Source organism: Brachionichthys hirsutus, unplaced genomic scaffold (genome assembly GCF_040956055.1).
Source record: "Brachionichthys hirsutus isolate HB-005 unplaced genomic scaffold, CSIRO-AGI_Bhir_v1 contig_518, whole genome shotgun sequence".
NCBI lineage: Eukaryota > Metazoa > Chordata > Actinopteri > Lophiiformes > Brachionichthyidae > Brachionichthys > Brachionichthys hirsutus.
Window position 1 is genome coordinate 72,125 of NW_027180501.1, and position 27,038 is coordinate 99,162.

At 40.0% G+C, this 27,038-nt stretch overlaps 1 protein-coding gene across 1 annotated transcript in view; it reads left to right on the plus strand.

Annotated features, from left to right (window-relative positions):
• Nucleotides 1–27,038, plus strand: part of LOC137915673 (adhesion G protein-coupled receptor B2-like) — a 71,231-nt gene that overhangs the window by 35,349 nt on the left and 8,844 nt on the right. The window contains exons 7-16 of the mRNA XM_068758819.1: nt 284–385; nt 3,620–3,726; nt 5,192–5,386; nt 5,784–5,852; nt 6,086–6,194; nt 6,412–6,558; nt 11,011–11,098; nt 11,962–12,064; nt 15,222–15,265; nt 22,666–22,792. Coding sequence (XP_068614920.1) covers nt 284–385; nt 3,620–3,726; nt 5,192–5,386; nt 5,784–5,852; nt 6,086–6,194; nt 6,412–6,558; nt 11,011–11,098; nt 11,962–12,064; nt 15,222–15,265; nt 22,666–22,792 — 1,091 coding nt within the window. The remainder of the gene's footprint in view (nt 1–283; nt 386–3,619; nt 3,727–5,191; nt 5,387–5,783; nt 5,853–6,085; nt 6,195–6,411; nt 6,559–11,010; nt 11,099–11,961; nt 12,065–15,221; nt 15,266–22,665; nt 22,793–27,038) is intronic.

Consider the following 27,038-nt stretch of genomic DNA (forward strand, 5'->3'; position numbering starts at 1 on the left):
GGAATAGCTTTATACTGCATCTGCCTCATTTTTTCATCAGGGCAATGAAAGAGAAGGGGTGGAATGAATTAAGAGTGGGAATAAGATGAAGAGGGAATGAGATGGTGTTCTAAGGCACTGACCCTGACAGAGCACAGCGAGCAGGGTACGGGGGAATCGGGAGCTTTTTTCAGGAGAACATTGATTTGTGTCTTGTTTCCTCTGGCTTTGTGTACGTGATTCTTTTTTCTCTCTGTTCCTGCATGTCATTTCACTTCTATGTATTTCTCACCACCTTTTGCAGCTCCTCATGAGATCTGCAAAGACGAGCACCTTCTCTCTACATCATGGAAGAGAGCCTCAGCTGGAGAAACGGTCTACAGCAAGTGTCCAACTAATGCCACTGGTCAGTTATATGATAAGTCTATAACAATATGTTAACATGTTGCATATGTCACATGTCACATGTCAGCAGCTTGCGAGAGGAAATTAATTTCTCCTTATCCTGGACATTTTGGTATAATGAAATTATTGGGTAATTAAATTATTCATATTATTTTTATATGTATATATACATCTATGGTGAGTCTTGAGTCTAGAGATGCATTTTCAGGAATGAATAGTCTTTATATCTGTAAACCCAAATGATCAATTGCTCGTTAAAATAACTCATCCACTATAATAAAAGCCCAAACAATATGTAGAAAATATCACATTGAGAAATAATGATTTTTACATTTTAGAAAATAGACTAGATCAAAGTCTCAAAAAAAAAATTCCCATTATGTCTTTTGTGCCATATTTATAGGCCTGGACCTGGTAACTGTAAACCAATGTCCAAATAGAGGGGAGTCCTGTTCCCCACTGGTCTTTCCAAATGACTCAAGTAGCACAATTGAGGAGAGTTTCATTCCAAGGGTCTGCTTTTGTTAGAAATACCTTTGTCACAAGACTCACAACTATACTTAAGTTAAATCTTCACCTCTGGAAGCTAAGGAAATAAGAGGGGGTCATTCCAGGCCCACCATGCGTTCACAGTTTTGATCACCTTTTAACCACGAGGGGTCTTGATAAAAATGAGGCATGGTTAGTTTGAGATCAAGGAAGTTGTTGTCTTCATAAATCAACAGCCACCATTAAGTGACGATCTGAAGATACTATTTTATGCTTTGATATACTAAAGATTCACAGTTTTTCCAGCATGTGCACTATATAGAATCTACCATTAATTAGTATGCAAAAAATTGTTCTGTTGGAAAACAGCCAAACTTCATTTTAGAATCCACTCTCACAGTGCAGTAATGTTTATCTTAGCTTTCATCTGGCTCCCAGACCTGTTTATTTTAGCTTCTTAAGCAGGAACAACAACACATTTTCCTCAGATTGTAAGCCGAGCAGATGTGGTTTAGAGTTCCTTTGGTACAAACATGTTTCAAACTACATCGTTGGCTGTGACATCAAAACAGCCTACACAAATCACACAGCCAGAAAAGCCTTACAGCTTAAAGAAGATTGCATTGAAGGCAAATCATTGTAGAGAAGGTTGCGCATATGCAAATCTCAACCGTGTCTTAACGTATTCAAGTTCAAGTTTCGAGCATCTCCCTAGTCACTGTGGCATAAATGGGAGAAACCAGGCTCAAGTCCTTGCTCAGGTCACGTAAGTTACAAGTCAAGACATAGAAAATGCTGGCATGCTCCAGTTTCAAAGTTAAATTAGTTAGCAGACAGTGGTCATCAAACATTAGATCAATAGAAACTGTTACATTATCTGTAGTCCTTCAAAGGACTGCAAGGCAACCTCCCCGAGATCCTGACAAACCCGACACCACTGATGTTTGCAGAAACCATGGCCGGACATGTGTTCTAAAAAACTTCCAGATATTCAGTTCTTCAGCTATAATACATTTCTTAGAATGGCACAATATGCATTGATTTTTAAATACTTTATAAAAAACATTTATAATAAAAGCAAGCTGGGTGAGTCGTGTCAGTTTCCAGCTGTGTGGACTTGGAGTGCCAAGCGGCTGCTATGATGATGAAGTCACTTTATTTTATAGCTGTTCATGCTTATATAGAAAATGCAAAACAACGCAGAAAACAATGCAAGTGAGATGTGAGGTAGGGCGGGAAACTACTGCCTCGCTGGACTGTCTCTGTGTAATCTTGAAATTACACAGGCCGCTTCTGTCTAGCATTAATTGACAGCGCAATGCACCACTGCACTGTTTCTTTTGTTGAAAGTCCATCTAATTCACCCAGCAGTCGATCTCTCTCTCTCTCTCTCTCTCTCTCTCTCTCTCTCGCTCTCTCACAGCCACACATCCACGCACTGTCTGTTTCCCAGAAATCAGTTTAAACAAATATAATCCAATAAGATCATTTTGTTAAATATAATTAAAATGTCAGGATTCTAAATGAATGGATGTATTTGTCTATACAATCCACAGGATTAAAAAAAATGATTAAGGTTTCATTTCCACATCATTTAAGTGATATGTTTGCCACTTGTAATAAATAAAACATGTCTGTGATGACTAATAACATATTTCTGCTTTGAAAACATTTCAGAATAATGCCATAATAACTACATTGTTTATAATCAACCACGTATGCCTCCCACAGAAAATGACCAACGATGTTTCAAAAGCCAAAATGTATAGCTTTCCTCTTCTGAAAGAAAAACATTTATTTCAAAATCTCCTTTTAAGTCATCTGCAAGAGATCTATCTCTAACTCAAAATCTAAGTTTCAAATGATGAACTCAAACAGCGACCAATCCACCAGGAACCAAGCTGCAAGTTTTGATGGTGGGAGAAAGCCGGAAGAACCCAAAGATGAGACACGGCGAGAAAATGCAACCCCCCCCCCCCCCCCCCCACAGAAAGGCCCCAGGTGGAATTAAATCAAGGACCATCTGACTGTGAAGCACTAACCCCGCCCACTGTGCACCCTTCCATAAAATGTATTAAAATGTAAATACATTTTATGGAAGGTTCACAATGTCCTTATGTAGGTATGAGCTGCCTGACAGTAGAAAGGCGACAGATGGAATCTTCACTTGCTACTTCAGGTTATCTTTCTAGAATTTTTTTTTTCCCCACAGTAAAACATAATTTCTGTGCTGTTGTTTCCTGGAATATATTTAAACTCTTCAGGCAATCACATTGGATCTAATCAATCTGATCTCCTCAATCCTGGTCCTCTTATTTAAGCAATCCTAAAATTGTAGCTGTGTGAACACCCCCCCCCCCCCCTCCCGCCCACACACACACATCAATGATTTTCTCTGCAGTGGTTGACAACTTGAAACATGACTGATTGTAGTGATGACTAGTGAGAGACACGAGGCTGGGAAGACGCTTCAATCAAATCCTGTTTTACCTTCTTGCCCTCAGCCGATAAGGCCGTCCATCACCACAAGACTGTTCCGATGCCAAACAATGCATTGTTATTAATTTATCAACATATCCATGACGTCTGTTGCTAATATTATTGTGTATCTCGCAGTTAAGATCAGAATCATGTCTCTGTGAACAGAAACACGAACAAGGACGATGCTTCCTTCAGCAGGTTTCATATTTATATGGACTAAATCTCGAGCCAAGTGTCTGTCCCCTCTCTGTGTCTCCTCTTCTAGGATCTGCTAGTCGTCGTTGTATGCTGGATAATAATGGAGTTGCTTTCTGGGGTCCTCCGAGCTTCGCTAGATGCATCTCAATTGAGTATAGATATTTACACGTATCTGTAAGTTCCCTTACACAGCACTCACAGACTCTGAAACACGTTCTATATTTGATCATTTGCTACGTCCCGAAAAAAAAGATGTGTGTGTTCCTCCAGATTTAATCTCTTGAACTCCAGCATTCTTGTGAATTTGAGGGCTCTGTTCTTTGTTGTTCACTTTCTTGCTTTCCCCCTTTTCACTCACAAAATGGCTCTTTTAAGTTAGTTAGTTATATTAAGTTTACAAACTACACACGTGCCATTACCCGAGGCTTGCTAGCACCGCTAATTAGCTTTTCCAGAGCTTTGCTTTCCCACTTATCAATTAATGAACTTAGCTAATGACTGTGTTAATCAGAGATTGCTTTCCTGCTCTGTGAACTTCAACCTTTTCACATACCTGTCAACCTCCAAGGCTCCATGGCCTTACAAACCGTTGTATTTTTCCTTACAAAATACAAAATAATCTTACACCATGTATTTTTTTTTTCAAATGCATTTACAGTATTTATGTACATAGTTGGACATTATTACTTATGATACAGTTTAACATTTGATACTTTAACTAAACTAAAATATCCATTAATAATGCTTGTAATTTAAAATATTAAATAAGAACAGCTATTTCGAAAAAAAAAATTGTTAGCATTTTTATTTTTGTAAACCAAACTTTACCAGATGGTACTGTAACAGTTTGTGTTCGTAATTCCTACTCTGCAGGGAGTCAGGGAAGGCATCCAGGGAGGAGGGGAGGTGTGTGTGAGCGTGCTCCCGAGGGGAGGGGGTGAGAGACGCTAAGAGAACATATCTGTTCTCTTAGCGGCAGGGTTACCGATTAATAAAAGCTTGTTCTGAGACCCATCTCGTCCTTATTTCAGCGTCTGACGGACGCTACAAATTTGCGTTTTTCCGTACAGATTTTCTTCTACGCCGTACACGTCTTAAAATGCATAAAAACCGTACTTTGTACAGCAAAAACGTACTGGTTGACAGGTATGTTTTCATATCTCCTCCATGATGACTATAAGAGACGAGGGTTGGGGATTGTGCATGACAAAGCTGATTGCTCTGTTGGCTCCTTTTCCAACCTTTCATTAACACCAGCAGTCAAAGAATGTTGTTATCTTCTGTTCTTTCTCTCCCTGACTCTGTTTCTCTTTGCCTTGCACATGGACACACTCTTGCTTTATGTTTCTCAGTCTCTAAAGTAATGAAATCCAATTTGCCCAAGAGTGGTTGATAGGCCTATTTTAAGCACACAGAATACAATTTTACCATGTATGCTCCAATAGTGAAACTTCCCTTCAGCTGGCTTCCGAAACATTCTTGTGAAACATGGTCTTTATTTGGGCTTGACGTGTGCGACCTTTCTAACAACCTCATACTTTGGCTCAGGATGCATGTACCACAGTAAGCCAAAATGGTCGTGCATGTGAAATGCCGCCATTGGATTTTCTCAATTTCTGTTTCTTTGAACACATTGCAGTTACGAGAGCATCTCGCGAAGGGTCAGAGGACCCTGGCTGGGGAGGGCATGTCTCAGATCGTAAGAAATCTCCTGGAACTCTTGCAGAGGAGGAGCTACTACAGTGGCGACCTTCTCTTTTCCACGGAGATTCTGCGAAATGTGACTGACACCTTCAAAAGAGCAACCTACATCCCAGCTTCCGACAACGTGCAGGTAAGCCTTCTTTTGAAGCCTCCTGAAGTCTCACTCTGTACATAATATGTTGTCACAGACACACTCTCACAGGCTTGCAATGCCTGTAAATGTAATTCATGTAGAAGCTCAACTTTCCTCTCTATGGGTTCGTGCATGACAATGAAAAGTTGCAGTGGCCTCAAAGGGGATTTTCTGGCAGCGTTTTTCTCCTTTGACTGTAAAAGAGCAAAATGTTCATGTCTCAGTCTGCCATTTGTCAGACATTATTCTGTTTTACATAAGGCCTGTGAACCTACGACTACTGTAGTAAACTTAACAGGAAATAACGGCGGTGCTGCTACAGTGCTAGTTGTAGAAGGGGAAACGGACGATGTAAATGTATGTATTAACGACTGAATCTTTATCTTTTGTCCAGAAATTCTTCCAGATAGTCAGCCACATGTTGGACGTGGAAAATGTAGAGAAATGGGAGGACGCTCACCAGGTGAAGCCTTGGATACATACTCATACATCTTACTCTGTGTGTAGCATAACCAGCAGCTGCAAACTGCTGTACTACATTTGACGTACAAGTATGTTATTGGTCATCCCACAAATACATTTACAGTTGGGGTGACCACATCATGTATTCGTGTGTGACCCATCTTGATGCCCTTGAGTTGACGTGTGATAAATAAGACAATGGTTGATGCTCATTTTCCGTCCCTCCATCCACAGGTCGCTCCAGGGGCTGCTTTGCTCATGAAGATATTAGAGGATTTCATTCACCTCATTGGAGAAGCCCAGAAACCTTTCCAGAGTTTCCTAGTGGTTACCAACAATCTCAGTGAGTGTCATAATGCTGCTTTGTCACAAGACATTGCAAACAAATAGATTTTTTTATTTTATTTGTTGGCCTATCAAAACATTTCCAGAATATTTTTTTCTTTCTCAAAAGTCTTTTTTCTTGAATGCCTAGGATAACATTTTTATTAACTTACACCCCTTCTTCGATTTGCACTTAGTTGAGTCTCAACGTTTTTTGGAATGTCTTCTTTTTCCAGTGATAACCATTCAACGAGAACCGGTGTCCGCAGTGTCCAGTGATATCAACTTCCCAATGAGGGGCCGGAGGGGGATGAAGGACTGGGCCAGAACAGCAGAAGACAAGCTCTACATCCCGAAGGAGGTCTTCACCAACCCGACTGATGGTACAGGTTTGTCCTAACCTTTCCGCATTTTCTTGTCTGACAAAGAACCGACTGGAGTGTGATTCATGCACAAATGCAGTTGTGTATCATGGAAAGAAAATAGAAGGCTTTTCAAGAATATAATGATACACCTGATTTATAGAGACACTTTAGAGTTGCTCTAGTTGATTCATGTCTTATATTTGTCAGGATTCTTTTTTTAATTTTTGCATCCCCCTGAAAGAATCGTAAGGTGTTTTTTTTTGCTTTGCTTTTAGCAACATTAGGAAGTAAACTGCACTTTGTTTTAATCATTGTGACATTTTCTTCACTGTTTTAAATTTAGCCAGGAACCATCAAAGTAACGCCAATTTACGCCAAGGGAGTGTGAAGGGTTAAGAGAAAGCAGGCATATGGAGCCGTAGAGGCGAACACTGTAAAGGGGAAACTGTGATTTAAGAGTGAGAAGAAAGTGGATAGCATTAGATAAGATAATTACTGTGGCAGATGCTATCCACCATCAACAAAACTAAAGGTTACATCCAACCAGCAGACTTCCTGTCTGGCAGCCCCTTCCCAAATTAAAGATCTGAGACGCTGCAGGCTGAGAGAGCAGAGCAGTCTGACCTGACGTGCATTGATGAAACAAAAGCTATTTGATTGCTATTCAAGACATCCAGCTCCAGCTAACCTCAGGGCACTACAAATCACACACTCTTCCTGTGACTTTATTAACCATGTTGCAAAACGTTGATTACAAACTGCCTACCGCCAAACCATCCACCTTGCTCTTATTTAACAAAACATTTTCAGATTTGCCCTTGAGTAGTTTTTGCTCAAGTTGTTTTTCCTTATTTTATAGAACAGCATATTCACATATTCATTTAAAATAATGACCGCTATACCCTGCAACTGGAGAAGGAGATGCAAGCCCTTGTTTAATGCTACATTCATTTTGTTTGCCTACATTCTCTTTACAGTTTTTCATGGTGAAAGATTTGTCTTTGCAATGAAACCGACCTTCTTCAATACCCCACCATTTTACCATGTTACATCCTACGCATGGCATTCCTATTTAAGCATATAGTACTATCTGAGAAACTCTATCACTCATGTAGAATTCATCCTCAGGAGTTAGGATATCATTGGTACTTTTTGCCCATGTAAACTCTGTCTCTTCCCATTGTAAGTCCTCAAGCTAAGGTCTTGATTGCTATCAGTTTGATTGGTTCATTTACTCAATAATGAAAGCCTCTCTCAGAGGGACAGCTTAATCATGCTCATAAAGGTCGACTGGCACCTTTGTGTGTGTACGTACATACATAGTTGTGCACACACTGGGCCAATTGATTGGTTCATGAATCGCTTCACTGGGCATATGCCCAGACTGTTATGCACTGACTGTCGAGTTGACAAACTCCCTCTTTCCCTCCACTGTGTATCTTCCTCTCACAAAAACACATACTGGGTCTCGCTCCATCTTAGAGGCAAGCACACACATGAATATCCAAACATACAAGACAGCAATGGCTTAATATTTCAAGTAGAACTTTGCTCTAGCATTTGTGTGGTGATACATCATTAAATTTGAAGTATTCCTCAGGCAAAGACCACAAACCACATGAGCTCACTTTGCTTAAAAGATATACGTCATTCTTGCAGGTAGAAAAATGAGCTGAAAGGTTAGGTTGCTAACATTTGCTGTAAAAAAATGGTGCATCCTTGACTGCAAATATTTATGGATCTATATATAAAATCTAGTGTTGCTGCACTTAATAATGATATGCAAAAGGAACCAGCCTTACCGCTAATCCAAAAAAAGTAATAACTTATGCACGGCATTTTCCAGCAAGCAATTACATAAATGGCTACAAAGTGGCATGGTAGTGACTTTTTATATTTAAAAAATAAATAAATACTGATTGATCTCTGCAATTGCACTGCAGTATTAATTTTCTACACTGCCTAACTTGTTTTAAATATTCTGTACTGTATATAAAAGTTGTGAATTTTTTTTTTATACCATTTTATTTCTATAGCGCCAGATCACAACAGAAAGTTATCTCAGAGGCACTTTCAGGTGTAGCAGAGAAAGATAGAAGCCAACTTGACCCACAAGAGCAAGCACTTTAGCAACGGAGGCAAGGAAAAACGTTCCTTTTAACAGGCAGAAAACTTGAACAGAACCTAAGACTCATAGTGGACGCCCATCTGTGTGGACCAGCTGGGTTGAGAAGGAGGGAGCGAAGGAGAGAATGATGGGTAGAAGGGGAGTCAATAACAAGGAGATGGATAGAGAAGTGATAGAGAGCAGGAGCAGAACACAATGTAACATTAAGGCTGCTGCACAATATACTGACTAAAGAGCTGCTATATAAAACTATAAAAGCTAATGCTAGTGATGGGGACATCAGTGTTGCGGGCCACAGGTCCAGGTTCTGCAGCACCATGGACAGAAGGACCTGCAGCCTGAGAGACAGAAAGTGGGACAAACAGAGGGGGAGAGAGCACAAGACTACGGGGAAGAGAGAGGGATTACGGACATATATTTATAACATGATGAAAAGAAATAAGGGAGAAATGAAAATACTTTGTTTGGACTGTTCTAGTCTTTGATTAAAGTCATAAATTATTGCTCAGCTTCAGCTAAATGCATATCTTTTCCTGGCAAATGAGTCATTAAAGTTCACAGCTTGTGACTGGTGGTTTGCTATTTTGTGGATTACAGCTGACTACCGACTATTTAGATGCGCAGCGAGTGGGGAGCGACGAGAAGTCTGTTAATGGGAAATGAGAGTTTTGTGATTGAGTGCTTTTCTCGTATTAATCATCCTTGAGCTGGGGAGCACCACCCCCCCGCACACTGATTTGCCGTTTATCCACAATACACTGACTTTTCTCATTTGCATACCTTTGCAGGCACTGTCCAATTAGGATCCATCACAGTCACGGACTTTCTCATGCCGACTTTGATCTGCTTTTTTTTGCCTCCTCACTGTCTCAAATGCGCTTTTTTTTTTTCTCTCCATTGTCAAGATCTTTTTGACTCTTTCCCCTTGCCTGTCTTGCAGAGCTATCTCTTTTTTCCGAGTACTACCCAGACAGATTTTTGAATGAGTCACTTCCTCTCCTCCGATCCTCCTCATAAAAAGGCCAAAAAAGAATCACCACCATAAACTATTTTCCTCTTTCTTGATCTTCATGCTTATTTGCACCTCTGTCACTTAAAACAAAGTGACATTTACGGACAGTGCATTTTCTCCCCCCGCTCTTAATTTTTGGAGAAAGAACAGAAAAGAGAGGTAGAAAAGCTTGTGAAAAAGAAGTGTTGCAATGGGTGGAAGGTTGCAGGATGCAGTATAGAGAGTATGTGAACTCTTGCATTTTATTAAAAGTTTAATTAAAAAGTCAAACACATTAATGGTAAAAAAAAAACATTGCTTCCACCCAAGCCAAGTGTAAAATCACCTGCAGTAATTATGTTATGTAGCGCATGTATAATAACAGTGTGGAATATGTAGCTGTCATATCAAGCTGCTGGAAGGTGCTGCTATTAAGTTATGTTTCTCTTTTTTGATGTTGTAAGCTGTTTAACATGAGTTAACGTGAGTTATTTTATTTTTTTCCTTCCTCTTTATCAACAAATAATCAAAATTGCTGTATTCTTGATCAGTTCAGGTCAGGTTATTTGCCATTTGCAGTATAAAACGCATTGGGAAAAAAAAGCTCAAGTGCACTGTCAACATTTACAGGACACGACTGTAAAATACTTACTGATAAAGTAATCCAATAAATACATTACAATAAACAAGAAAAAAAATCCATGAGAAAAATTTAAACATAAGAATCCAGATATATAATTTAAAACCATCACAGCTTGTGGAAAGAAGCTCTTGGAATGGCGAGCTGTAGAACATGTAATTGAGCGATATCGCTTCCCTGAAGGAACCGTTTCAAACGCGGCCCGGGCAGGATGGCCCGAGGAACCATGAACAATTTGTGAAGCACGGGTTAAGAGTCTTGTTTTATACGTCTCCTCCAGGAGCGGCAGAGTGCAGCCAATGGTCCTGCTGGCCGAGCGAGCCACTTTGTCCAGAGTAAAACCACACAATAATAGAGCTGACTGACACGCGTTCAGCCACGCAATAATACAGGTTTAAAAGAACCGTTGTGCCATGTGTGAATTCTCTGAGTTTACATGTCTTCCTTGTCAGTGCTAGTATAGTGTTTGTATTTCTATTTCAAGTCAATTGAAAGAGTTATGAGAATTTACATTCTTCAACTATCTGCACCTGAGAATTCCAAATTGTAACAGACAAATGAATTCAATATGCATTTTCCCAAATGTCTTGTACAATGGTAAATAGTCATTTATCCTCTGCCATACCGCCGTGTGGGATAATAACCACCATGCAAGCCACATGACAGATGGTGCTTTTGCTTGCGCTGATCAGTTGCAAAATTGTGTTACAGAGACAGAGACAGACTCAGAATCGACGTTGCACTATGTCATCGGAGCCGTCTTATACAGGACTTTGGGCATCATCTTACCTGCACCAAAGTGAGTAATTCTCTTTGATCAATTGTTTAATATTTCATAATTATTCATGCATTCCAAGCTATATTTTCATCTTCTGATTATTGCTGGGTCCTTGGTTTTACTTTTATATGCCTCTTTTTTATATACTTTCCCAGCAAGTTTTCATTCCCCATGTATTCACTTATTTTCTTCTTGTTCTGACTACCTTTCTATTTTTGGGCCCTTTCTTCTTTGTTGAGTTCCCTCTATCTAATTCCAACCTAGTCTCTTATAGCGTATGTATTACTTTCCTTCTCTCCTTGTGTCTGCCTAGTTATCAAACAACTGTCTTGGATCTCCCCAGAAAATAAAATAAAATCAAAATTCCCTAGATGTTTTTCCTCTCTTCTGCATCGCCCGGGTATTTTTGGAATAATACAGGAGGATTGGTGTAGGCTTAATGGGTCCTGAAACTTTCATAGGACTCGCAAAAACAGAAGTAAGGCGAAATCAAGAGGTTTTCAAAAGGCCACTTTGATGAGATGTTTGCTGGCCCTGGGCACTTTGATTCAGGTCACTGGTCTTAGTTGTGAAAAAGCTGTTAAAACCCTTTTCTCCCTGTAGCTCTGCTGAATTCTAATAGGTCTATTGTTCTGTTTTAGTTTAACTTTGGCTCTCTGTCTTTAGATTTCTTATTATTAATGAGGTTTTTATTTGTATTTTTATTCTGTGTTATGTATGCATTTATTTCAATATAAATAAATGTATTTCATGTTCATTCATTTTTAAAATATGTCTGGGGAAAACGTGGTTGCGTAATACATAATTTAAGAATAATAAACATACTAACATAATGTGTATTTATGTATTTAGTTATCATGATTATTATTTTTGTCTCCCTTTAGTCCCCCTGCAGTGATTAACTCCAAGATCATGACAGTGACAGTCCGACCAGAACCACAACCCAGTGAGCCCATGGTGGTGGTGGAGCTGTCGCCCCTTATTAATGTAAGTTTGACAAAATAAAAATATTTTTAGCAATTATTATTATTATTATTGTTACAATTTCCTTCATTTCAACATTATTCTGTTAGAAATTAATGAACATTCCCTCTTTATTTTCATCATTTGAACTCACCTAATTACTCAAAGGTTTAATTTGAATGTGGAACTACTCAACATTTTATGAGTAATATCATAATAAGTGTGCTGCATGCAAAACAATTTAAATTGTTCATCTGTTTGAGGTATTTTCCAATACAAAGGGTTTGTATTTTTTTATGATACACTTGTATACTGAGCAATACATTTACTGGAGGTTTTTAAGGATTTGATTTCTCCCAGTTGACCCATGTTTCCAGAGTTTAGATGAAAGAGAAAGTGCCGCATACTATAAAGTGCCACAGCACTCGGCGAATTGCCTGAATAAATACAGACCCTTTTGACATCCTTGTATCACAACGTCTCCTGGTACCTATTGAGATTATGTTACAGTAGAGTGTTTTTATAAACGACTTGTGAGGCGTCTTCAGTGGAAAGGACTAAGTGCAAGTTTAATGAGAGGCACTCTCCATGACCTCAATAAGATGTGGGTTTCATTAGCCATTCTGCTGTGTAAAGGTGGACACAGTCTTGAAAATAATGTTGAATATTTAATGGCTCTCAAGAGATAGTGCAAACAAATTTACACACATTCTGAAGTCGGTCTCTGGATGTGTCGACCGGGACCTGCCTACTCATTCTTCATCCCTCGGCACTCCACCCATCGTCTTCTTTTAAACCATGGTTTCATTACTTAAGCATGGCATTTCCTTCATATTTCCATGATCCTGTTTTTTAACTTCAGGCAAAGCAGACATCCTTCAGGTTTTGCACCGTCACTTTATACTAATCCGAGCATGTTACTTGCTAATTGAAGCCTCCAGCTAGGAAGGGATACTTTTCCTGCAGTGTGCAATACAGGACTAGGACATTGTTGCGGCCACGTGCATGTACATAACTTTGAACAATGTTTTGTGGGGCTATTTTATATGATTAAATGAAGGATTTAATTATAGATTTTTCATGCTATATAATAATGTGGATAACTTCCAAATGAAACTCATCCGGATTAGAGAGACTAAGCTAATTCTGGGCTGGGACTCTTGTTTACCTCCTAAAGGGGGTGTCTGGGTCTCCAAATATTCCATGTTATATAAAACATCTCTGCTTTAGAAACATCACACACAAGACTTTCTGGAAATTTATATCCAACCTTGTTTAATACGATCAGGATAAAAGTGACACCCAGTTTGTTCCATTTCATTTTCAAATGTATCATCTTTAATGTGAAGTATGAAAACGTTTGCTAGACGCTGAACAAGTGTAACCTTGTTCCGTTACAAAACTGATGTCATGGAATTAGCTGAAGCATTCCATGAAATGGCTACAACATAGGTGTTGGGAACCCCTTTAAAAAAAAACTGCCATTCCTTTTAAGTGAAAAAGACGACAGCTGTTAAGACAGACATTACTGGGGTCCATGAATGTGGCTGTCAAACAGACGTTGGTCCCTTTGAGAGGCATTTGTCAACCAGGCGCTGTCATTCTATAACATATCAGAGCTAAAAAGGATGCAGACGTAGTGGGAGTGCAGGGATGGATGTCACTCATGTAAAGACAAGCATGATGCCTGTTGATTGATAGTTGAATGCCACGCTAATGTACGCCCAGGGACACCCAGTGTTAGACGTAGCAAAACGGTGTGGCCCATCAGTCTGTGCCGACTGTCTGTTCTTGTGATTATTAATGTTGCATCCGGCCAGCCTTTTGCATCCGGCCATGCCATTGGGATTCACCAAATGATGAGAAATCGGCCATGAATTGTTCAGAGGATTGTCCTTTTCTTTATAGAAACTAATAGTGCAAACTTGAATTTATATCACCTCTTTCAGTCTATTTTTGATTTTTGAAAATCATATTTTTGAGTGTTTTTTCTTCACTGAAGAAGATTTAGATTGTTATTTATGACATAACAGCGTGTGTGGATTTGCTGCTATAATACCCTTTACCATAGGGGGGCGCTCAACGTCAAAGCGCTCTCTGCAGGACACTGGAAGAACCAACTGACTGGAAACAATGAGAGACCTACGGTATCTTCCTCTGCATTAGTCCCCTGATATCGGGCATAGAAATGTGCATCGCTGCTACTATTTGACTTTTACAAGTGGCCTGATCATTCTTTCTTCTAAAGGACCTACAAAGTATAGTGTCCACTTTTATCTTAGAGCCTGACTTCTGCTTTTCTCTTAGAAGACATCAGTTTCATATTTTAAATGCTTTTGATGTAATAATGAATGCACAAATGCGATCTTGACTCCAGCCTCGGGGTTTCTTGAAAAGTAATCAGTGAAGAGGTGGCTGAAGATCGCTGGTGCCGCAAGTTGCAATGCATCATTTCAAGATATTGATGTGTGATTGATTCTCCGATTGAGTCATAGCGAGTCTTCTTTGCCCCCTCGCATGACTAAGCATTGATAACCAGATGATTCGCCTGCCTTTTGACCCTCAAAGATTGGCTTGTGGCTCCAGCGAGTCGATGGATTGTCAGCTGATCGCGATTCATCAGCATGCAGACAGTCGTGATGCTGTGGTGTGACTATATGTGAACAACTTAATGTGGTTTCTTGAGTTTGGTTCCCTTACAGTCCTTCACCTAGAACTACTTTAGTTTTCATGCATAAGTAATTTTAGCGTGACATTTTATATTCCTTTAATACTTTCCACTGTGGTCATACTTATGTAGAAAATTTACTCTTGGATGTTAATGTCCTTTTCACAGCTTTTACCAACACATTATTGTCACCAAAATTGCTTTTTCTTTTACTTAAGTGTACACACACGCGTGCACACACCAACACACACACACACATCTTGTCGGTTTTGCAGCAGCAGCTTCTTTTTGGTGTGCTGTTGTCTGACATTGACAGTTTCTCCACCCCTCCCTGTCTCAATCCTTCTCTTTCATTCTCTGTTTACCTCTTTATCGCCCATGCACCATCGGTCTTTCTCCACTGGCAACTAACTATTCTGTTTTCTCTCTATCTCTTTTCTCTCACTCTCACTCATTCTCTCAACTGACAGTAACAACTTATCTTCTCTCCCTCCCTCCCTCCATATCATCCAGGGTACATCGGATCCTCAGTGCGTCGTCTGGGACTACGGCAACCCGTAAGTCATTCTAAATTATTCTGACAATCGTGTGCATGTGAGTGCGTGCAGTGCAGCAATGCATCTGTCAGTGTGTGTGTGTGTGTGTGTGTGTTTGTGTTCACGCAGATTAATTATATGAACTGACTGAACTGAAAACAGTCTAATGAAGTACGCTGCATGGGTGTTAATTAGATTAGTCAGTGAGAACAAACACCATTTTCTCTGTCTGTCTAAGAATTTTAAAGTCACACCACTCGCATTGCATCACATGGATTCTCCCTGACTTGTCTATCTAGGCCACTGACACTGACTAGTGAACTACATAACTCGCATCACCATTCAATGTGAACCAGTACAATCGATCACGCTGTTGTAACCATTAACCCACATAGTGATTCTTCTTTTTTTGTCAATACCAAAATCAAATCTGTTCAGAACCATTAAGCCAGCGTTTGTTTCCAAGTCGTGGTCTCGTTATACGTCGCTGCCAGCCGTTGCCTTTCGAATGGCCCCATATCTATTAGCCACAGCAGCGTAACTGCACAGGTGCAGCTTCGTCTCAAACTATAAACAGTCATATTCATGCGGAATAAATGTCATTTCTGCCTGGCTAACATTTATCGGCTAGTTCTTTATCGAGGTAGTCATGATGCTGTTAGCGTAAACAGTTCATGGATTTAGGATTGGGCTCATGGTTGGGAGAAGATGAGGATGCTTTACTGAGCTCAATTCTTCATGTCTGCTTTTGGTAATTGTTTGATGTCACGTTGATTACAAATATTGTTCTAGCAACACTTATACAGATGAGTCATAAGCAGAACAAATATCTTTAATAAGACCTGGGCTTGTCTTGTTGCTGTCTACCGTGACAGTGAGAAGGATGAAATAAAGATTCTGCTCATTTCAGCTACCCTCTTGAGATTTGGAGATTCGGTTACCCAGTTCTGGAGGAGCCATTCCCCTGTGCACGAAGTTTACAATGGGGCTGCAGGTTCACGCAGAGAGGATAAGGAATTGTAACTTATCAAACCACTCTTCTCTATCAAGGTAGGGGAGGAACAAAGCTCAGCAAAGGCAATTAACTAGTTGGCAGATTACAGCTGCAATCAAATTAAATTCAAAGGCATTGTGGATCCAAGCAGAATATAAAGCAGCAGTGTCAATCAACCGAACACACTCAGCATAGGAAGGATGTGGAATATTTCCTGTGTATTAGCTTATTGTTCTGAGCACTCCCACATTATGCAACATAAATGGATTCACACAAATACAAACGCTAGGATGTAAATGTTATATGTGCTATAAACAAAGACTCTGGTCTTAAATATTTTATCCTTTGATATTGTGAAGCCACGAAGCAACCACAGCTAAACATGATTCATTTATAATAAGAGAAACGGTCTTATCCACTACATTGTTTGTCTATTTGCATATTTATTTTTTTCATGTTGGATATTTCTGCTTTGTTAAACTTCCAAGGATAAACTGTTGATCTCTCGAGTTTGTGCACAAAGTAGACCAATTTAGTGAAAATACCATGACATAATTTCAGCATGCTGTTTGCTTGCACAGATGCTCTTAGGGGATGGTGTGAGGCTGTGTAATCTGCCTAACTGGGTTGTGTCAATTGTGAAAATCAAAGCATTGGTTGGAAAATATGGAATGAATCCCCTTTACGTTATTAGAGGATGTGCAAACATACAAGAACAGAGAGTGGCGCCTGTACATGGACCAAAGTTGTGCTCTTGACATGGACAAATAACTTGTATAAAGCTGTTGTTTGTTTGCTGGAGGATATCATCGCTATCAACAGGGCTGTCTGTCAAACTGATCTCCACACTTTAAGCTTGAGTGGGAACCAAATAAAAGGTGGTGAATATCTGGAAAGCATTATAGAGGGAAGGCAAACAGTGTCGTGGCTGACAGCATGAGACAAAGGTGTTTAGCTCAGACACAGAAAAGTCAATTTGATGCACTCACATTTAAAAAGTGGCTTGTGTATCTTTTCCACTTCAGTGTCATAATGTGTAGTTGGGTCACGTGCTTGAATTCAGGAGATTAGCAAACCACACATAAGCTCAAATCTCTAAAGCCAACTGTCGTCCACATCACAATTGTCAGTGCACAAACATTTTCAGCAGGGGTCTATTCACAAATCTGAAAGCTATTTCAGTGGTAGCACTCCTTCAATTGCACTCACACTCAGCTGGTTAAGTTGGCCAACAGTTTGTGGTATTCACAGTTCATCTCAGTATTTATCTCCAAGGGTTTATTTATGTATTTCGCCCATTACAGGCCCATATGTTGGTGCCATCTGCCCGCCCAAAATGCCGTGTTCGCCATCCCTCCCATGAGTATGTCGCTTGAACCGATGTTCATTCATTCTCCACGCCAACTCAAATAGATACCTTTACCTTCACATCTTCGAAACATTTGAAATATTTGGAAAACATTTTTGGAGACAGAAGTCTACATGTTGTCATTTTCTTATTTACCTTGAACGTGACTAATTACTGCACATCTTTCCTGTGTTACGTCGCCTCTCACCAACGCTCTGTCTCTTCCATGGGAAGTGATGGTGGCTGTTTTCAGCTTTTTTTCACTAAGTGGTTGCTGTCCTTGCCTCTGGCATCATTGTGCGATGACCCTCACTCTGCCTGAGCATGGATATACGACTAAAGCACCACTGAAATACATCCCCTCACTGCACAGTGGAACTCTCAGCTTCTTTGTCGTTATTTAGAAATTACTGTGGTTACTTCAGATTGTACGTGAGCTACTGACAGATGTTACTGATTCTGCAATCAGAGCAAACTGCCTCTTTGCCTGCATCTTTATACAAAGCATCTCTCAAAAATGTATTTATGCATCAATCATATCTTTCATGTGTCCTTTCCAATAAGCATAAAAGCAACCTACTGTCACACAAATGAAAATACTGAAATAGCTATAAATTACACACACACACACACACACACACACTCTAACACGCTTAACAGTGCAGCCACAGAGAGGAGGGGATGAAGGTTTGATCGGGCTTGCTCCACTTTTCCATCTGACGGAGCAGAGGAGATCAAGACTGTGTCAAACAGCGAGTCGGCGTGGCAAGACGGAGTTGGCTAGTAGAGCTTAGACGGGCTCTGTCTCCCCTGGGCTTTACAGGCACGGACAGGCTCTTTGCTCGTTTCCTCAGCGATCACACCAATCCTTGAAGATCATGGGTAACTTGGTAGTTTTGACTCTGGAGTCATAACGCTCTTGTTCTATTGGGAACAGTCAGCTTTAGAGTACTTTTGATTGCTCTGACTTTTAAATGTTCCTGATTTGTAGTTTAGGTGACTCGGTAAAGTAAATTATGTCAGAACTGTTTACTCTGTAGACTTTCTCTTAATTAATTGCTTTTTGGGGGTGGGTTGTCCCGTCATGTGACCAGTCCATGCAGAATGGGCCACTATATCCTATTGAGTGGTAAAGGATAGTTCACAGTTGATGCAGTTTCCTTTTGGCACAGCCAGAGTTTATGTAGCTTTTTGCAGACAAAGAAGACATGTGATCTGCTCTTAGTTGGGATACGTTGTTGCCTCCAATGCTGCACCTGTAAAATTTGAGATCCACTGGGTAAGTAACACGGTTAAAATTTATTCTCGGAGACACTGTTGTGCTTAGATTTTTGCGGGGTGAAATTGTGTCTTTAAAAGTCTTATATTCAAGGATAAGTCAAGTGGCGCATTTTCCTTTTGCTTATCTTCTTGACTTTTATAATTATTTTTCTGCTACATGATGCAGGCAGGAAGTAAACTGTGTTTGTGCTTTATAAGATTTTGAGCTGCAGATTTTGGATTTGGTAAAATGATCAGAAAATATATAGTTTTCAGACAAATCTTTCACAATTTCTGATGCAATCTATCTCAAATCTAAAATAGGATCAGAATTAATAATTGATTTCCTGCTCCTGCTCGTGACACAAGGATGATTCTGTGGCGTTTTGTGGCTGTGGTGTGATCCTATATATCTCTTCTCTTCCTGTTTCCTGACTTGATTGCACACCAGGAAGAATGCTAATCCTGGGAAAGAAGCTTATAAATTAGCTCATGACCACGTCAGAGATCAGATTGGGTCATGGAGGTCAATGATGCTGCACCCCGCTCACATAGTGGCATGGGAAGAGGGTGGGGTGGGGAGAGTAGGGCTTTCAGTGACAATAAAGTATATTGTGTGTGTGTCTCTCTCTCTCTCGCTCTCTCTCTCTCTCTCTCTCTCTCTGTAGTTAGAATTGAGTCAAAATCGGTTTGTGAATGTGAAGGCCTGGTCTGCACAATAGGTGGTAAGAGTTGAGAAAATACAGATACTCTAATATTTGCTGTTTTATAGCTGCAGTGAAATTAATAGGCCATTAATCCATCTGTTCAGTATTTGGGTAACCTTTTTACATACTATCAAATTGAATATTTTTGTATCTGGTTGTAAATGAAAAGAAAATTAAATTTGTGACATTCTAACAAGTGGATTAGCCTTTTTTTTTTCAAATTTTAAGTAAATGTTCCAGAAATATGATTACAAGTTAATTACATTATGCCAAGACATTTTGACCCATAGCAATTCTAACTACACACACACACACACATCATATAATTTATTGACAACAAATTAAACAATTGGGAAGAATAATATGATTTTTTTTCATTTATAAAATGTGTTTTTCTTTTTTCAACAGATGCGGAGACCTAAAACTGTGAAATTATAGTCCAAGTTAAGCTTTTTTTTAGAATAGTCAATTTTTGATACACGTCTACAGGATTAGAACTGGAGGGGCATGGAACCAAATCAGATGGGGAAAGCATAATTTCAGTTTAAATCATTGTTTAAGCCGGTAAGCGAAATACCATGAACCTGCAGCTATAATAGAAGTCAGCTATCATTTACACCTGTGCTTATAACTGTGACACGTCAAAATGTCTTCTGTGAAAAACGTATTCCCTGCAGCGACTAGACTGCACGTACCAGAGAGAATGAACTGTCTTAAAATAGGGCATAAACTACAAGGCTGTAGTTTTGACAACAACCCTGCCCTATCGGTAGAGCTGGTGCACTGTGCATACATACATAAATACAGAGGGAGAAACGAGTCTGTGTATCAAAACAATAAATAGGGGTTGTGATGTGATGGGTGGCAGGTGCTGGTGCGGGGGAGGTGGTCGTTGGGGGCTGGGGGCTGGAGGGACCGTGCTGCCCTTGTTGGACCTGGGATGACAGCTCTTCCCTTTAATGGTGGTTTCGTGCATGCCAGGTCCACCACACCAGCACCTATCGAAACCCAATAGAAACATTAACTCCTCCCCCCGGCCACTGAGTCAGTGGAGGTTGCTGGGTTAGTGTATATGGCACTCACTCCGCTCTACCTCTTCTTCAGATCTTCTGAGACTCTCCTCTTGAGACTTTTGTGAATCTGGTGATTAGGGATGGCTCTTTGAATTGTGGTTGGATGAAAGGGGGTGAAACGAGGAGCACAAATAAATCCTCTGCACTTTCGCTGCAGAACACTGTCTATGCCTCACTTTTTATACTTTTTTGAACTTGAAGGTTATTATTGCTGCCTCTTTCATGTTAAAAGTACAAACTGTCAACATGTCTGCATCTGTATGAATGTGTCCACTTGAGACTACTTAACCTCAATAATTATTTCTAATCCACTCATCACATTATTCCTTCTTTGACTCATTAGTTCCTTGTTTGCAATGTGGATGACCAAATGACTTTAGGCAATGACTAAAGTTATCTCCTCAAAACAGCACATTAAACCTCAGGGAATTCAGTCAATGACTTAACAATATAATGTGCTGAATATTAAACCTCATTCGCACTTAAATTTAAATTCCTGCTATCCATAAGAAAGTTTATGGCCATTTGACTTGAAGGTTTTGTCAGTATAATAAGGATAAAACTTGCTTGTAGGTATCTGTACATGCTTTTTATTTCCATATCCGGGTGATTTTTCTATGTCATCCCTTATAGCTATCATTATATCTTTGCAGTAATCACTGTTTATTCTTAACACAGTTTGCCCTCTCGTCTTTACTTGTATCCTGTTTAATCACATTGCTGGTCTGTGCATGTGACACAAGTTTGATGTCATAGTTTGCCTAAAATCGGAAATGTGGTACAGAACACTGGACACAGGGCATTATATCTGCTCTGACTACTGTGGTGTATTTTTTTATCATCTCATTAATGCATGTGTAGCCAGAGCCCATAGGGCCATGTTTTCCTTATGAGAGTGACTACTTTACTTGATACCTTGCGGGAGCTCAGAATGAAAACTTTTCATTTCATGAATTCATGTAACGTCAGATGAATCGTTCTCAGTTTCACGGAGTTCGATCATGACTTTTCTTTTTATAATGTGGAATGCAAATGTAACCCAAAACTTACCTCACACACCGTACACACTTCGGAGGATAACCCGGAGCCCGTATACATGCTCTCGTACTCTCATACTGTATTTTTGCCTGTCTCCCAATTCCCCCACATACATATACAGAAACAAATGAACCGTGCTGCCTGACAAGTTGCCTCACGGCTTCACTGCTGTGGCTTGTTCCTCGATCTTCAGACTTTGAAATGTGCAGATGATGATCATCAGGGAATTGTGTGTGTTTGAATATCAATGTTGATACATGTCATTTCATTTTTGAACTGCCTGTCAGCAGTACATTTAGCCTTGGGCAATGTAGTGCGTGGACTTAACACTTTGCCATTGGTTGTTATTTTTATCAATTCATCACTATATTGATTGACAGTAATTGATTATGACTGCTTTTTTGGTATTCATTATTCCAAATCCAGACAAATTCAACGTATTTGGTCATTTGGTGTATATGCATGCTCATATGCATTAGTGTAATTTTGATTAATAAATTATGTGCTAAATTGACCTTTCCATCAAACACGCCCACATGACTTAGTAGACCAGTCATGGCGCTACACGCCATCTCTGGGCTACACGTGAATGTGTATCTGTTTGCTTCCTCAGACAAACCATCCTAGCGTGTTTCGGTTTGCATGTGGACAGAAAGGCAACAAAAAAAAACTAATAGAAAATAGTGAAACATTGCAGTCACTGCTTGTGTAACAGCGACGTCCCCGGACGACTGGAACAAGTAGGGTGACATTGGTGCCAGCAGGGTAAAATAACCTGCCATTGCATGCACATGTTGATCACTGCATATTAAACATATAAAGTGGATGAGTGAACTTGATGGTGAAGAAAAACTGTCCTCTGAAAAGTTCTGTTCCTCTTTATCACCCACTTCTGAGTTGAAACTTCATATAGATGCATTAAATCATGTGACTGTATTTTAAGGTGTGTATTTTTCTCATCCCCACTGCTTATGTCCCATGTGTTTCTCTCCCACCTTCAGGGAAGCTGGCACAGCAAACTGGGCCACAGAAGGCTGCCAAACGCTTGCGTCAACAACTGTCCACACCAAATGCCTGTGCAGCAAGATATCCACCTACGCCGTGTTAGCGCAGCAAGCTAAAGACTCGGTGAGTGTTCTATGAACAGCCTAATGTACTCTGTTGGACCAATAGCTGCTGAACTATCTATTATTTAATCTAGATGCTGTCTCAATCTGTTGAATTTTACTGTAAATTACAAAAAACTGGATGGATTTCTACTTATTTTTGATTTTGTGATGCACTGCATAATGTTGGTCTGGTGTAAGACATGTTTCTTTGCATCACTGATCAAAAGACAATTGCTGCAGATTGATACTGTCAAGCTTTTCTGTTGTTGTATAGAAATGTCTTGCCCTTGTTTGATTACATGTTGATTAGTGGGATTTATTTTCAGCTAAATTTAGCCAAGATTAGATCATTTAGTGAGCTGCCGCCTTGTAATGAGAGAGAAAATTCGTCTAAGTTAGCCTTCAACATGTAACTGTGGATGTTTGACATGATTAGACAAGGCTGTTTAGCATTTGCGGCTTGCTGTTGCTTTGGTTAAGAAATAGGAGTGAAGAAAAATCCACTTTCAAAAGTTAACTTTCGTCTCCTCCTGTGGGTAAAAACTTGTGTTTTGGACCCGGAGGATAACGTGGGGATTTTAGGCCTTTATTATTTTGTAAGCCCCAGGCTGTCTGTCTACAGATCTCTCTTCCAAAATTCAGCTGCATGGCATCTGTCTGCAAAAGTCATATCATATTCAGTTATTTGCATGAACATCACAAACGTGGAAGTCAAGATCACAGAGTTAGTACCCAAATGTGTCCGCCCTCTGTGTGTAACCATGAGGCTGAACTGATATGTTTGCCATGTGCAGGGGAATTAGCTACATGGGATACTGGTTTGTAAAGACAGTTATCACTGTCAAGTTTCAAATATTCTAATTAATCTAACAGTGTCTTTGAGGTCAACTCACGTTTGGAGACAAGTGTATTCTGTATTATTGGCACTTCCTCATTGGCTTCTGTTTCTGTCACCAGTTTGGACGTGGCTACTTTCCCTTTCACAAACACTTGCATTAAACGAACTCCAAAAAAATACCATTTGCAAATGACAAAGAATTATCATTCTGCAATGCAGCAAGTCCTTGTAGACTCATCATCAATCATGTCAAGGGATTGAAAGCATCATGAATCTGGTTAGATCTCATTACCCCCTCGTCACTGCTTTCTTTGACTGATTTGTTTGGCCAAGTACTTTTGCTTTTAACTCATTTGCAACTCTTTGCAAAGGTCAACAGACTGAAAATATGATTTTAGCTTTCCTCGCCTGTTTGTGTTGAACAAATTGACATGGCTGTGAATTGAATTATCGCATTAATCAAACGAGTGCAAAAGCTTGTGAGCTCAGATTTACTGCACTTTTGTGCTTCCGGAAGTATTTTTACTGTGTTTGGAAGTCACCTTTTCTCATTGTTGAAAATATGATTCCGCATTTTTCCCCACCACATTCTAATTATGTGGTGGAATGACAACTGTACTTATTCATTATGTTTCCCCTCAAAGCCTGAACGTGAACTTGAATGCCCACTATATGGAAATACTCAGTGGCTGCAGACAAATCTTTCAACGGAACAATATAAAGAAAAGGACCAGGGAGGGGAAGCACGCTGATGTTTTTGGCCTTTCGTAATCATCCTTCTCTTCCTGGTACAACCCTTAAACCCAGTACTGAGAACCAGAAACTATGTGTCAGTGTGTTTGTGTCAATAGCTCTTAGTCAGGAACTGTTGTGGCCGGTGAGTCGGTGCATTTTGTCGCTTCAGGGCCCTCCAGTCATCTTTTTATTCCAGTGGAGATTGGATTGTATCGAGGAGGAAGTAGAGCAGATTGAATTTGGCACAACTCAAAAAATCCCAGTCACACCCAGACATGCAATGTTTGTAAATTAAAACAACCACACACACAAATAAACATGAACGGCGTGGACATGGTTCTGTGTGCACAATGAAGACACATTTTTTTTCTGCTGTGTCCAGGCGGTGTGGCTGCTGGAGCAGAGCTAAGTATCAGCCGCCCAGCTCCGACAGCTTATCCTGGGCCACGGCGCTAGGGACAAGGGAGGTTGAGGATTAGCCTCCATGTTTAATAGAAAAGGAAGGGAGGGAGGGAAGAGGAGAGAGGAAGATGGAGGGATTTAGAAGCAGTGCTGCCATTACAGGCCGTTTACAGTGCAGCGAGGGATAGCCAGTTAATCCTGTTTACTTTCTATAGCCTTTGAGATGTCCATGCTTATGTGTGAGTATACCTCTGTGTGTGTGTGTGGTTGTGTGTGTGTGTGTGTGTGTCTACAACAGAGACCTTCAAACTCAGAAACAAAGCAGAGGTTGCTACTTGGGAGCAGTTTCTGAAACCTTTTACAGTTCCATGCCGCTTCATAAATTCTACCTCCAGCTATGCCCCCACCCCCCCACCCTCTTCTCTCTCATACACTTATATGATTTTTATCATGTCTGTAAGCCCCCCAAGGCAGTAGACGCTGCTGAAAAGGGATCACAAATCAAACTTCCTCTGCTCTACTCTGGTTGTACAGCCAATTCACTTCGGTGCTTTGTGTGTAGCGTTAAGGCTAGTGTTAATAATAAGGCCTCATTATTGTCCATCCAGAATAACCGCAGTTCAAACTCAGCAACTCAAGAAAGCTGCTTAAAGGCATTTTAGGCATCTCTATTATATTATACTCTGTTAAAGATTCTCCTCATGATCACCAGGGACCTACTGTATTAAACCACACATATTCTCTATTATGTTTGTCTCAATAAAAAATGTGTTATGACGCTCTCTATGACTTAAAATCTAAAATCCTATTAGACAGAGTCAGCAGTGGTCAAAGTTGCAAAGGACCTTTTAGTTGCCCCAGACAATTTTCTTGTAGTTGTCTTGCTAAATATTTTTGTTGTAGTTTATATTTCTGACCATCATAACCCAATACATTGACTACAACATCACTGTTTCTTCAAAATATGCACACCCTCAGGTGGTTGCCTGGTCATTGATTCATTACTTCACATGTCACCCATATCAAGCGATGAACCTTTCGAGGTAATTAATTATTGAATTCTTGAAGCATGTTGCTAGAGGCCATAGTAGAATAAAGAGCGGAACGCTGAAGGATTTGACCTGGGATCAGAGACAGAATGTGATACAGAGAGGAATCTCTCTGCTGGAGGTTCTGTGGTGTACATTTGGGAATATTAGGGACAGACTCATTTTCTAGGAGAGGAAATGCTGAGGCCAGGAATCAATCTACTGTACAGCCGGCTGCCACAGTTCCCCCTATCCTACCTTGATGAAAATAACCTGTGAATCCATAGACAGCAGGGGGGGCTCATCTGGGGGCTCAGAATGCGGCTATGCTGTTTCCAACCAGGCTATTTTGCAATGCTAATAGACAATTCCGACTGTAGAACTTCCCATGTCTATTTGTAGACAAGTTTGAGATGAAATCTGTTTGCGTATGAAATTGAGTCATTCCTGCAGCCAAGGCGTGTGGATTTGTGCAATAGGCTGGGTTGCAACAACCTCCCATTGTAATGTTTTAACCACTAACTATGTGATTACTAGATTGTCAGGGACTTAAATTGCTCTAGTTGTGTCGAGATTGAAATTAATTTTAAACATTCTTCCAAAGTAGCATTTGTATCTTGAGCTGCTGTTAGATTCAAAGCTTCTCCGAAGCTAAATATGAGCTAATAGTTCAAATGTCACCTTCAACCTTAATCCAGTCAGCGTGGATGAATGTTTGGGACGCTGCCAGCATTTCCACAGCTCAAATGTAAGTGAATTTGGAAAACAATTTCCACAGAAAAACATTACAAGTGCTCCCTGGTTCTGTTGAGGGTTTCCCAGAGCTGTTTCAGCCCTGTCTTCTCATGAAATGAGTTGCTTGACTTAAATTACTGTAATTTGAGCCATTTATTTTGCTGCTATTGGTGACTCACAAGTACCTAAAAAAATAACCTGAAATATCAAAGAGCTGAGTGTGTTATTTTGACTCGTAACTACCAAAGTAACTGCTTTGACTGTATTTGGAGGAAAGGGATTTTTAAAGGGGTCGATAATAATGTTCATCTTTTTAAATAGTTCTAACCTATCCCTCCTATTGTGCTTTTAGTTCTCTGCTACACTGCATCCTATTATGGATCTGTAATAATGCATGTATCGCACAATGTTGTGCTTCGTCTTTCTGTCAACTCAAGTTCATGTCAATATTACAAGTCTCGAACTTCCATTTGCTATTTGTGGGCTGAACACCTCATTGATTCATATTGCTTGGCAATCGTGCTGTC